General features: G+C 51.3%; 1 protein-coding gene across 1 annotated transcript; it reads right to left on the minus strand.

Annotated features, from left to right (window-relative positions):
- Nucleotides 1–1,864: 1,864 nt before the first annotated feature.
- On the minus strand, nucleotides 1,865–4,048 carry LOC119287815 (BURP domain-containing protein 12-like). Its single transcript, XM_037567438.1, has one exon. The coding sequence runs from the start codon at nucleotides 3,940–3,942 to the stop codon at nucleotides 2,038–2,040; it is 1,905 nt and encodes a 634-aa protein (XP_037423335.1). The 5' UTR covers nucleotides 3,943–4,048; the 3' UTR covers nucleotides 1,865–2,037.
- Nucleotides 4,049–13,140: the final 9,092 nt, after the last annotated feature.

A 13,140-nucleotide genomic window follows, 5' to 3' on the forward strand; every position in this document is an offset into this window, starting at 1 on the left:
TCGTTGCGAGGCTCCCGAAGGAGCGCTCGTTAATTAGTTGCTCCCAAGTTTGACCTCCTTATATAAGGAAGTCTCTTTCTCAGGGTCTGGGCCCCCACGTCTGGTTTGGCACCTCTCATGACCCTCGTTGTATCCCACATCATGTGGATTTCGGTGATGAATAAATGAATATTTCACCCCTCAGAAAAACAATATAAGGAAGTCTCTTCATTTCAGTAAGTGATGGGTATGAGGACAAAATGAGAACCCACACACATGTGTTCGCATCCCTTACCGAGCTCAGGGACCGGCCATGCGTATATTATCCACCAAAATCTCGTACTCCCTCTGTAAACAAATATAAGAGCGTTTAGATCACTACTTTAGGGACTTTAGTGATCTAAACGCTCTTATATTTCTTTACAGAGGAAGTACATGACCTGGCATGAGTGGCTTCCTTTCATTGATTTATTTTTTGGGTTTTCTGACCATTAATTTTGCTAGTTGGAAACCTAATTGGGTTAGACCGTGATCCTGACATGCCGGTTCTCCTTTATAAATGACATATCGGCCACCATCGAAGATACATCAAATTGAGCTAGGGCTTTACCCCTTGTTGCTTTTCTGTCGTCATTGTAGTCTACTCCATCCTGATCGCATGCAGGCATCGATTAGGAAAGTCTTGCTCTAGTGACCGCACAAAGAGAGGGCGAATAAGGTTTTTGAGAAGCGCTTCACGCGATTGCTCATGTTTCTTCACCACAGGTCGTCTTCCTCTCAAGTCAGGCAGCGTTATGCATCACCGTCTCCATCGTTGTCCACTTCCGTCGGTATTTGGCAACATCTTCATCAACAACATTGCCCCTGCAATAGCCACAACTATTTCATCTACAAATGAACAGTACGTGTGACATGTTTAAGTCTACTCTTTTAATTATGGTTGATGCATGTATGATGTTGTTGTTCATGTCGTTGGACTAATTAGTGCGATCGACATATACATGCCAATAGTTGCTTTAATCATGATTTATGTTCTTGAATTCAACATAAATTTAACTAATCAACCAACGATCCAAATAGCTTAATGTAGGCAATTTCTTGAATTAACTATGCCTGATTTTTCTGATGCATCAAGGCTGGATAAATTGACCAGTATTGACTTTTAGCCTTTGAAAGTATTCTTTGTTAGTAATGGCGACCTCGAAGGAACGATCTTCGATGATGATCGGAGAAAATTCGTGAAAGCCAATACTATCTTTGTGGAATGTGTCCGATTTATTCAATGCTCGATTACCAGATTATGACAGTTGATGTCAGTCGACTTAACCAATGAAGCTGACACTTTTTGATGGCAGATCACTCTTGTGGTGTGTTCTCTCAGTAAGACCAATGTAACCGGGTTCTGTCTTTCACAGGCAACATATTTGAAAAACAAAGGTCCCACTCAAGGTTAAGATTCTAATATGGTTTGTAGTACAATAAGCATGCCCTTTGTGATATCCATCATGGCCATCGTCACAAAACGTCACGGTCTTAGGCCCTGTTGAGCAAGCAGTAATAATCCAAGGCCTAATCACTTGGCATCTGCCCAGGGAGGCAATGCCACGAGCGGACCACTGTTAAACCACCATTGTGGAGGTGCACTAAACAACAGAGGCTACGACAACAACCACCTCCAGGCTCTGCAGGAGCCCATTGTTTTGTTTTTACCTGCCCTCTGCGCCACAACAAAGGCTCTGCAGGAACCCTGCATTATTCTGAGAGCAGTGACATGCAATGCGCGCGCGCATGATCGGTCCATCGATCATTGTGAGATCACCGGAAGCTGCCTTTTGGCCGCCCACGTCGATCGCACCAACACTTTTCATGATGAACACGGTAGACAAAAAATAAAAGGGACCTCTGTCAGCTCAGCTCACACTTTCTTTCATCAACTCTTTGTTCTTTTTGGACGATGGTCCATACACACGTGAAGACCACCAGTGATGAATGGGAACTTGTAAATGTACCGCTACTTGTCTTTAGTTTGGCTTAAGCACATGCTTTGGCACCAATCAGTCAATCTGCCACCGTCCATGTCATGTCGCCCTCGAAGATCCAATGGCAGACCTCCGTCTTGCCGGGCTCACCGCCCAGGAGCACGAACGCGCCGTGGCTCGGGCTCCAGTCAGACGTGTCAAGGTGACAGATGGCCACCCCGCGGTTGATCTTCTCACCGTCGCCAGCGGCGGCCATGATGTCGGCCTCGTACACCCGCGCCCTGGGCACCGAGTGGCAGTAGTACACCAGGTACGGGAACAGGCTCTGGTGGCACGACACGGCCCGCGCCGCCTTCCCGCCGGTGACGCTGCCCAGCCTGATCTCCGCGCCGCTGCCCGCCGTCGAGGCCGTGCTGCGCACCACGATGTCGTCGCCCAGCATATCCACGGCGAAGTCCACGACGTCCTCCGCCGAGGTCGCGCACCGCTTGGTCTCGCCCCGGCTCGGCGCGCGCCCGCACTCCGCCACCGTGGACGCCACCGCCTTGCCCATCGCCGTGTCCGGCGGCGCCCTGAAGGCCTCCGACACGGCGCTCGCCTCGAACGGGATCTTCCTCGCGATGTCCCTCGGCAGGAACGCCCTGGGCGGCAGCTTGTCCCTGATGTCCGGCATCGGCATCCGGTTCCCCGCCACCAGCTCCCTCTCCCTGAAGAACTTACCCGGCTCCGGAGACCACTTCGTCTTCTTCAGACGCTGCTGATGCTCCTCGGATGTCAATGTCGCCGCCGTCGCCGCCGACGACGTGTTGTGGTACTCCTTGAAGTCGACGCCGGTCTCGGCGTACGCCTTGAACGTGGTGTTGTCACCGGCGTACCCCTTGAACCCGATCTCGTGGTTGCGGTTGCCGCCTTGCCCGTACCCTTTGAAGTCGACGCTGCCGGCGTTGGCCGACCCGCCGTAGCTCTCGAACTCGGCGGCCCCGCCGTTGGCGCCCTTGCCGACGTAGGACGCGAAGCTGTCGTCCCCGACGTTGGACCCGTCGCGGTACCCCTTGAACGTGTCCACGCCGGCGTTGGCGCCGGCCCCGTAGCTCCGGAACGTGTTCTCCGGCACGTTCCCCTCCACGCCGTACCCCGTGAAGCTGTCGGTGGCGCCGTTGGCCGACTCGCAGTAGTTGGCGAACCCGGAGCTGAGGGTGTTGGTGTCGTTGCCGTACGAGGTGAAGGTCTCCCGCAGGCTGTTGCCGCTCTTGCCGTAGCCGGCGAAGTTGCTCTCCCCGCCGTTGGACTCCTGGGAGTAGGACGTGAACCCGCGGCTCCGCCCGTTGGCGCCGGCGTCGTAGTTGCTGAACCTGGACTCCGGCACGTTGGTGTTCGCGGCGTAGGCGGTGAAGGAGCCCGACCCGCCGGTGGCGCCGCCGGCGTAGGAGGTGAAGTTGGCCGTCACGACGTTGCCGTTGGCCTCGTAGCTGCTGAACGAGTCCGCCCGCGCGGACGAGTCCCGGCCGTAGCGGCGGAACGAGTCGGCGGCGATGTTGACGTCCGGGGAGTAGTTGTTGAACCCGTCGGTGCCGGCGCCGGCGCCGGAGCCGTAGTTGGTGAAGTTGGCGTCCCTGTAGCTCGCGAACGGGCCCTTCCGCGACGCCAACGCCACATCAGAATCAGAATCAGATTCAGAGGGGGACGAGGGGCATAGCAGGGCGGCCTTGGAGCAGAGCGTGGGCAGGCGGGCGCGGATGTCGGGTAGCGAGGAGGGGAAGGAGGCGGCGTCGGCGGCGGGCAGCGGGGAGAGCTTGGAGAGGAAGAAGGCCGGGTGGGGGCGGTTGTTGGGCACCTTGCGGTTCCAGTACCGGATGAAGGCCGCCTTGGCCGTGAACGGGTTCACCGGCGAGGACGCGGCCGCGGCGCCGGCGGCATTGCCAGGGAGCAGCAGGAGGAGGAGTAGGAGCGGGGTGGCGAGGACGGGGCGGGGAGGCGAAGCCATTGGAGGCCAGGACGGAGGTTTGGGGGTTGGGGGATTGGAGCTGGAGGCGAAGAGAGATTAATAGTGAAGGAAGCAGAGTGAGAGTGGGAATGGAGGGAGTGTGGAACTGTGACTCGCAACGAGCATTTGGCATTTGGAATTTGAACAAGCTTTCAAGAGAAGAGAGCATGACCGAGGGAGGCGGGCAGAGGAACACGCATTTACGCGTGATGAATGCTGCAGGTCCGTAGATACTACTACCATTAATGACCCACTATGTTTCTGGTAAAAATATACTCCCTCCTTTCCGGTTTATAGGGTTTATCTCAAAATTTTAGTTTTTCTATTTTATAAGGCTCAATTTGGTTGTTTTCCATCGCATGTTCAGATTCCAAGGTGCATTAATAATCAACTTGATGGAGGCAAATCAGCTGAGCACGGTGTGCTATGTTTTTCAACTTTTCATGCATACAAAATTGCTGAAATTGCTTAACAGTTTGTCTAATTCACATCTAAATATTTTTTAAGGATGTCACATCTAAGCTCAAACAAATATATAATGGAGCAACAAGAAACAAAAAAAAAACTAGGACAAGAAAAAAGACCACAAACATAGTTGACATCAGCTTAGATGTGACATAGTTGACATCTAGTGCGGTCCTGAAGTTCTTCAAGGAGGGGGTCATGCCGGAGGGGATCAACGATACTGTCATAGTGCTTATCCCAAAAAGCAATAACCCCGAGTACCTTAAGGACTACAGGCCCATAAGCCTATGTAATGTGATATACAAGGTAATATCAAAGTGCATGGTCAATCGCTTGCGGCCTTTTTTGGACAAGATTATCTCAGAGACTCAAAGCGCTTTTATCACAGGGCGTTTGATAACAGACAACGCCACTATTGCCTTTGAATGTTTTCACAAAATCCATCACAGCAAAGACCCTGCCAATACGCATTGCACCCTCAAATTGGATTTGTCAAAAGCTTATGGTAGGGTAGACTGGGGATTCATGGAAAAGACTTTGCTGAAGCTCGGTTTTGACCACAAATGGGTCTGTTGGGTGATGACTTGTGTGAAATCCGTGAGGTACTCTGTTAAATACAATGGGGAACTGCTTGAGATGTTTCTTCCGACGAGAGGTCTCCGGCAGGGAGATCCGTTGAGCCCGTACCCGTTCCTTTTCGTGGCGGAGGGCCTTACTAGCCTGCTGAATGAAGAGATTCGACAAGGAAGAATTACCCCTCTGAAGGTTGCTAGGGGAAGCCCCGGAATCTCCAACCTCCTGTTCGCCGACGACAGCCTCCTCTTTTTCAAGGCATGCAGAGAGGAGGCGGTTAATATGAGGCGTATCCTCGATGAGTTTCAGAAGGGGTCGGGATAACTGCTCAGCAACAACAAATGCTCTTTTCTTTTTAGCGAAATGTGCCCGGCTGTGACCCAACAGAATATTAAATCTGAGCTAGAGATAAATTCACACACCTTTGATAGCAAATACCTTGGTCTGCCCACTCCAGAAGGGAGAATGAAGGAGGCTGTGTTCCAACCGATTATGGAAAGGTTTGTTAAGAGATGTACAGTTTGGTCTGAGAGGTTTATGTCCCATGCTGCAAAAGAGGTCTTAGTTAAATCTGTCCTTCAGGCCCTCTCTACCTATTGTATGGGAGTGTTCAAAATGACCCAAAGCTTCTGCGACAAATACGAAAAACTGATTCGGGATTTTTGGTGGGGGGATGAGTATGGTCACCGGAAAGTACACTGGATGCCATGGGACCGTATGATAAAACCAAAAAGAGGTGGAGGCATTGGGTTCAAAGATATGTCTCGGTTCAACCAAGCCCTTCTTGCTAAACAAGCTTGGAGACTGATTCATAGACCTGATTGTCTGTGCGCGAGAGTTTTGAAATCTAAGTACTATCCGCACGGTGATTTGGTAGATACGGTGTTTGCTTCAGACGCATCTCCTGTCTGGCGGGGCATTGAGCATGGTCTGGATCTTCTCAAAGCAGACCTTGTTTGGAGGATTGGTAACGGCAGGAAAGTGAACATCCAACGAGACAACTGGATCCTGCGGGACAAGGGTCTAAAACCAGCTACCTTCATCCGTCGCTCCAGACTTCGGTGGGTTAACCAATTAATGCAACCAGATGGTAGTGGCTGGAACAAGGAACTGATCCATCAGGTGTTCTACCCTTTTGATGCTGAAGCTATATGTAGTATTAAGTTACCAGCTTCTGATGCTGAGGACACTCTAGCTTGGCACTATGAAAAATCTGGAAACTTTACGGTTCGCAGCGCATACAGACTGGCTTATTCCATCAAGTATGAAGCCTGCCTGTCGGCATCCAGCTCTACAAACAATGCCAACGACCGAAGCATTTGGGACATTATTTGGAAAGCAAAGGTGCCAGAGAAAATTAAGATCTTTGGGTGGAGGATGGCCACTAATACCTTGCCTACGAAGAAGAACAAGTGGAAACGCACACTTGAAGTTCATAGCACTTGTAACATCTGTGGTAATGATGAAGAGGATGAATTCCATGCCGTCGTTTCTTGCACTAAGAGTAAGGCTCTGAGAAATGAAATGAGAGGGATCTGGGACCTGCCAAGTGAAAAACTCTTTGGGTACACCGGTGTGGATTGGTTGCAAAACCTTCTTCTCCCTTGCAATTCTGAGACTAGGTCGAAAGTCCTTTTACTTCTCTGGCGGTGCTGGTTTCTTAGAGATGATTGCATTCATAATGAAGGAAAGGAGTTCATTGGCCGCTCTGTTCTGTTCCTTCAGCAGCTTGAAATCGAGTTGATCAGCTGCAGTACCACTTCTGACACTATGAATGGCAAAGGAGTCTGCCGGCAAATGCCCCAATTTTTGGCCGGTGAAGGACATTCTCTTGTTCTACCTGGTTCGGGCGCGACCGTCATCGCAGATTCTGTCCTCTGGACTGCCCCTCCGGCTGGTACAGTTAAGCTGAATTCGGATGCGTCCTTCTTATCCAGCAGTAGCATTTCCTATGTTGGGGCGGTTGCTAGGGATCATAAGGGTGCTGTTATATTTTCGCTGTCTAAGAGGACCGATTGCTGTTCCGGCGTAGAGAAAGCAGAAGCTCGAGCTCTTTTGGCGGGGCTGCAGGCTCTGTCTGTTATCTACAGGGGGCCTCTGATTGCTGAAACTGACTGCTCCGTCCTCGCATGTGAGCTGCAACCTGGCTCTATTTGCAGGTCAGCCTGGTTCCCTGCGTTATGTGATATTAAGATGGAGTTCCTGAAGTTTCAGGTTGTTCAGATTGCCCATTCTAAGCGAATCAGGAACAAACTAGCTCACGGGCTAGCAGCGCGTGCAAGGAATGGCGAGAATATGCAGATGGTGGCGCAAGTCCCTGATGATCTGATGGACATGATGATGGCTGATGCCTTGTCATGCCAAGAGTAAACTGTAATTGTTTTACTCTTTTCCCTAAAAAAAAATACTATTTTTTTATTTTACTGTTTACCCGACCAAGCTCATGCGCTCCAGAACGTCCACCATCAATCCAACAGTCCATGATAGAAATTTCCATATTTTCACTGAAAAGCCATTTTCACCTGATACTTGGCCCCCAGTAAGTAGTTTTGTTAATTCACTCTCTCTCGTTTTGTTAGTTCGTAGTGTCAGCATCCAATTTCTCAAGTTTTACACAAAATATAGTATTAAGTTCTTTTTTAGAAGAATTGAAATTTTCTATCATACCCTCAAGACCACTGTAACATAAAAAAAACTTTTGGAATGTTGAATAAGTAAATATTATTACGTGGGTTGCTTTGATTTTTAGAAGGATCTAAAACTTTTGGATTTCATATTCAAATTTATCCAAACCATGTTATGAGACCTGGATAACTAATTATCGAATGAATATAATTCTTTGTTAGGAAATATTTGTTTTAAACTCAAAAGTGGTTTCCATTTAAAAAAATCAACCATACTCAAACAAAGAGTGAGAATGAAATGTGTTTCTCAAATATGGTGGATACATATTTTAGTCGGAGTTCATCTTGATTTTCCTTCCTATTTGATATAAAGAGAGGAGATGAAAGGACTTCTCCAGATAGGACCCTTGCAATTTGGTATATTTGAAAATGTTTTGGGTATTCTCCAGATAGGACCCTTGCAATTTGTGGCCGTCCGGCCGCCCCTCCGACGTACCCGAAGTCGTCGCGTCCGGCTTGTATGTCTCCTTGGCCTTGTCGAGGTCACGTCGGACTTCCGCCCACTTCTCGCACTTGTCAATGCGCTTGTAGACGTGGAGGTGCTTGAAGTCGGCGTCTTGGTTGTCGCCTCGATACATGGCAAACATACCGCAGCAGCTGCGCGGAGGGACAAACAGTTGGCGGGCGGCGGGCGTAGGGGACGAAGATATGCGGGCGAACGGCGTGCGTACCTGATCCTCAACGCTGGCGCCGCTCTCCGGGCGAGCCGCGACCTCCTCGACGATTCCATGCCATTTGTTGCACGCCAACTGGACACGCCCCCAATGGTTCGCCATCGCCTTGGCGCCGCGCTGCATGTAAACGCCTTTGAAGTAGGGGTCGCGCCGCGAACTCGACCTTGATGCGGTCCCAGTACGTCTCCAAGCTCTGGTTCGCGCCGGTGGTCGGGTCGAGGCAGACGACTTTCCATGCTTCGGCGAGGCATTCCTCCTCCTTGGACGTCCACTTGATGCGCGGTTCGCCTGACCTCGCCGCCCGCTTCTTCTTCTGGCGCCCCTTCGTCGGAACAGGAGCCGGCTCCTCCTCCTCCTCCTCCTCCTCCTCCTCCTCCTCCTCCCCGGGTCCCTGCGCGTCGTCGCCGTAGACGTAGCCGAGCTCGGCCTCCATGTCGCCGCTGAGGTCCACTACCTCGTCCTGGGCGGCGAACCCGGGAGACGCGGCGGCCGCGGTCGATCCTGTCGCGATGATGTCGTCCATGTCGGCTCCCGTGTCGTCGGCGTCGCCGAGGTGCGAGAAGGGTAGCGGTCCGCGGTAGAGATGGGGCGTCGGTGTGGACGCGTAGGCGGCGGGCGGCGAGTAGTTGTATGGAGGGTACTGCACGCCGACGAAGGCGGGCGAGGGCGTGCGCGTAGCGGGGTGACCATGAGGGAAGGTCACGTTTGGGTTGAACCCACCGTGCGCGTCGCCGTCGGCATAGCCGGGCGACGATGAACCCCATGGAGATCCGGCGCCTTGCTGTCCCCAGGGCGCGTACTGGGCGTGACTGACGACGGGTGGATTCATCCCCGCCTGGTCGACCGAGGAAGACGCCGCCGCGCGCGCCGCGTTGTCGCGGGCCTTCTTGGCTATGGCCCTGTTCCGCCTGTCGGTGGTGACTGCTTCGCGCCGCTGAACTTCCACCCTCCACTCGGCGTTCGACAGGCCCGGTGGCTTCGATGGCGGCGCCCTCGGCTTCCTCTGCTTCGGCTGGGCCACGGCACCAGTTGCGGTCGCCGCCGCGCGCGGCATGGCATACTTCTTCGGTGGCATGGCGTGCTTCTTCGCGGCGAGCGGGAGGGGGTTTGGCGGGAGAAAGGGAGAGAATGGCGGGAGGAAGGCGAGCGAGCAGGAGAGATGTGAGGAAAAAGCGTCAAGAAACGGCGGGAAAAGGCCCTCGGATCGCTTCCAGGGCGGGCCCACGCGCCTTTTTCGCTTGTGCCGGCTCCCCAAGCGCCCCCAGGGCGCCGGGTTCGGCCTGGGTCCGCCGGCACCAGTTTTGGCCCGAGCCGGCGAAAAACGGGCTTCTGGGGGCGCGACTGGGGCCTTTTTTTGGCGCCGGCACGGCAAAATCGCCTGGGGAGGGCCTGTTGGGGGCGCGGCTGGAGATGCCCTAAGCCTAGTAAACCAGGACGGATCAGAGGCTGGGGTCATCCTGCTTTTCTAAAAAAAAGTAAACCAGGACGGATGTACCGATGTAGTAGATGTGAAATATATCTGCATGTCTGTTGTACGTAGTGCCACAGCTATATGTGATAAACACCATTAACTCAAGTCTTGAGGGGAAAAAATGGTCATGATGTTAAATTTTAATCCTAACCTAAATGTTTTTATTATGTCCTAATTAATTAATTAGTTCCTGAGTCAAGCTTGACAAGTATGGAGTATGTCATCAGTTCTGTTCTCTTCAGGCATGCTGATTGATCCTTGTTCAGAAACCACACACAAATAATATTGCAATTTTCAAGCAAAGTCTGTTGTGGACCCTGTTCCACCTTGCAATCAAAAGCCACAACATCCTCAATGGATTCTGAAAAGAGCATTGCCCCCAAGATTTTCGAGTGCTCTAAAATGAAAAGTTCTTCGGTTCAAAAAGGCCATGCAGAACAACTTTTGGGTGACTCAGATCAGCTGCCACAAAGGTCTCCCTGTGGAACACATTCAACAGTTTGCTTCCCTTTGAGAGAAGCTTAGTTCCATACAGCTCACCGATGATGTCCCTGGTAAGATAACTTGGAAATTCACTTCAGACGGTATCTACTTAGCTTCTTTGACTTACAATGTGCAATTTGAAGGTCACACTCGCTTGGCCATGCACGCGACTCTTTGGAAATCTTGGGCGCCTTCAAAGTGCAAGTGTTTGCCTAGTTGGTGATGGAAAACAAAATTTGGTCATCGGATAGACTTGAGGGCCAAGGATGGTTATGCGGTCTCTGTCCACTATGTAACCAAACCGGGGAGTCGCCCACACATCTTCTTTGCCACTGCCCCTTGTCGATGCGGGTGTGGTGAGACATTTTTCAACGGTTTCGGCTCCAGACACTACCCCAAACGCACTTTTTCCTGACGGTTTGTGTAATTCCTGATGATTGCAGGGTCTCCTTCAGGAACATACCACGTTCCTGACGTGGATGTTGCCCCGACGCAAATGAACCAAGTCAATCCTGAATGGGCCGGTGATTACCTTCACGAATACAAGAAACCTTCAGGAATGTGGACGTACACTCGTGAAGGGAGGCAATCCACATGGGGAATAACTGCTTGCGCACGCACGTGACTGTGCACCACCTTCAGGAACGTGCAGTGGAAAGAAAGGCGCGCGATTTTTGGCTAGGAGCGAACAACGCGCGTGATTTTTCCGCTCGGTACAGGATTTCGCGCTGGTTGTGCACCTCATGGCTGACGTGGACGGGCCCAACGTCAGGAACGACCGGTCAAAATCCCTAAAACGACTCTGCTGGCCCCCGAATCCTCCAACCACCCCCTTGCATGACGCCGCCCTGCTCCCAATCCCCTATGGCCGCCGCCTCCCATCCGGCGACGCCGCACTCCACCGCCGGCGGATGACCCCACACCGCTGCTCCCCCACTCCTCCAGCGCCGTCTACCTCCCCGTCCACGGCCGCCTCGTCGCCGTCCGACCACTCGCCTCCCTCACCGGCCAACGCTGCCCGGTCAACGTCCAGCCACTCGCCTCCCTTGCCGGCCAGCCTCCCCTTGCGCGCCCTCCAACCATTCCAGCGGCGCCTTCATCCCCGACGACCGGCTCCCCTCGTAGATTCGCAGTACAGCGCCGCTTCGATCCCCATCGACCGGCGCTTCCAGCGCCGCCCCTTCGACGTCCAACAGTCTCCCTCGTGGTCGAGCCTCTCCAGCGCCTCCGCATCGACCGGCGCTTCCAGCGCCGCCCCTTCGACGTCCAACAACCCCCCTCGTCGTCGAGCCTCTCCAGTGCCTCCGCATCGACCGGCGCCTCCTCGTCCTCCAGATCTGACTCACTTCCTCGCCCTTTGTTTCCTTTCCAGCCCAGCGCCTCCAAATCGACCAAAAAAGGTAACAGCTTGTAGACCTTTCATGTTTAGTAATAGCAGAGTTCACTAGTAACAGCATGCAGGGGTCATTGTTTAGTATTTGACACTTTTCTTGAGGTAAAAGATGCTATTTTTTGTTCTTCTTTTGAAAAGATTGGCTGCAGCATCACTAGAGACTGTGATTAGTATATGATTCAGTTTCAAATAATTTGTTTTATGGTCCCAGTGCAAAGGAATTGATATTTTAGTTCCCATATGTCTATGTGCAGAAGGCCAAATCAGGACAGCTTAGTTCTACGAAGACCAAGTTCTAGGAGTGATAGTGTTGCACATCAGCCCTCTCCATTGACAGGTCCAATGTCCACTCTTCCACATCCATATGCTTGTTTATGTAATTTTTTCATTGCCATGTTAGATCATTAACTGTTATACATTCCAAATTGTGCAATAACAGCATTATTCAATGACGGAGCGTGAGTGGATCATGGATTTCGAGTCGCTCGACTAGTCGCGACTAGTCGACGACTAGTCTATGAGTCGCAAAAATATGGTCGACTCAGCTTAGTGTCGACTCGCGACTCTGAGTCGCGACTAGTCACAACGCAGGCTCGACTTCTTCCGAGTCGCTGCCCCAGAGCGACTCGCATGAGTCGCGACTCAAAAACCATGGAGTGGATGTATAGTGGTTGGACTCACAGTAAATTAACTGATGATTGGTATAATAAGACAAAAGAATTCATAGATTTTGCCTTCTCTATGCCAAGTGTAGTCCAGAATGAAAAGATTAAGTGTCCATGTGCTAAATGTCGAAACTATGAGAGCAAGAATAGGGATGATGTAGAGTTAGATCTGTGTCATTTTGGTTTCAAGCGGAATTATACTGTTTGGACTGCACATGGTGAAGGGCATGTTGAAATTACAGACTATGTAGATGTTGCAGAGGCTGATCGGATGGACATTATGTTGAATGATCTAGCTGCGCGTGCCCCCCCAATTGAACAACAACCAATAGCTTCAGCCCAAGATTTCTATAGAATGATTGATAATGTAAAAGAGTTGGTGCATGAAAATACAAGCCACTCAACTATGTCTGCCATAGCACGGTTGTTGACAATACTTGGCAACAAGTGCCCTAACTTTTTCAGCTGGTTCAAATCTCATGTAATGTGCCCCATACTTGTTCCACTCACTATCTGTTCAACTACATAGAAGGCAAAACTAATATAAGTAAACATTTTGGTGCAATGTCAAACAACTTCAGGTGTTCATAATGCATTGCGTCAAATGTCATATGGGTTTCCGACAAGAGTGAAAACCTATGGAATTTATGATGTGAATGGATATAGGTTTCGCTCAGAGATCTATGAGAAGACTAGAGCAGATTTGGGTTCATGTAATATAGGAGTTTGTGTCACGAGCTTTGATGAGGATGATAATCCTGTTGAGTATTTTGGTATTATCGAGGACATT

This window comes from Triticum dicoccoides, chromosome 4A, assembly GCF_002162155.2.
Source record: "Triticum dicoccoides isolate Atlit2015 ecotype Zavitan chromosome 4A, WEW_v2.0, whole genome shotgun sequence".
Lineage (NCBI taxonomy): Eukaryota > Viridiplantae > Streptophyta > Magnoliopsida > Poales > Poaceae > Triticum > Triticum dicoccoides.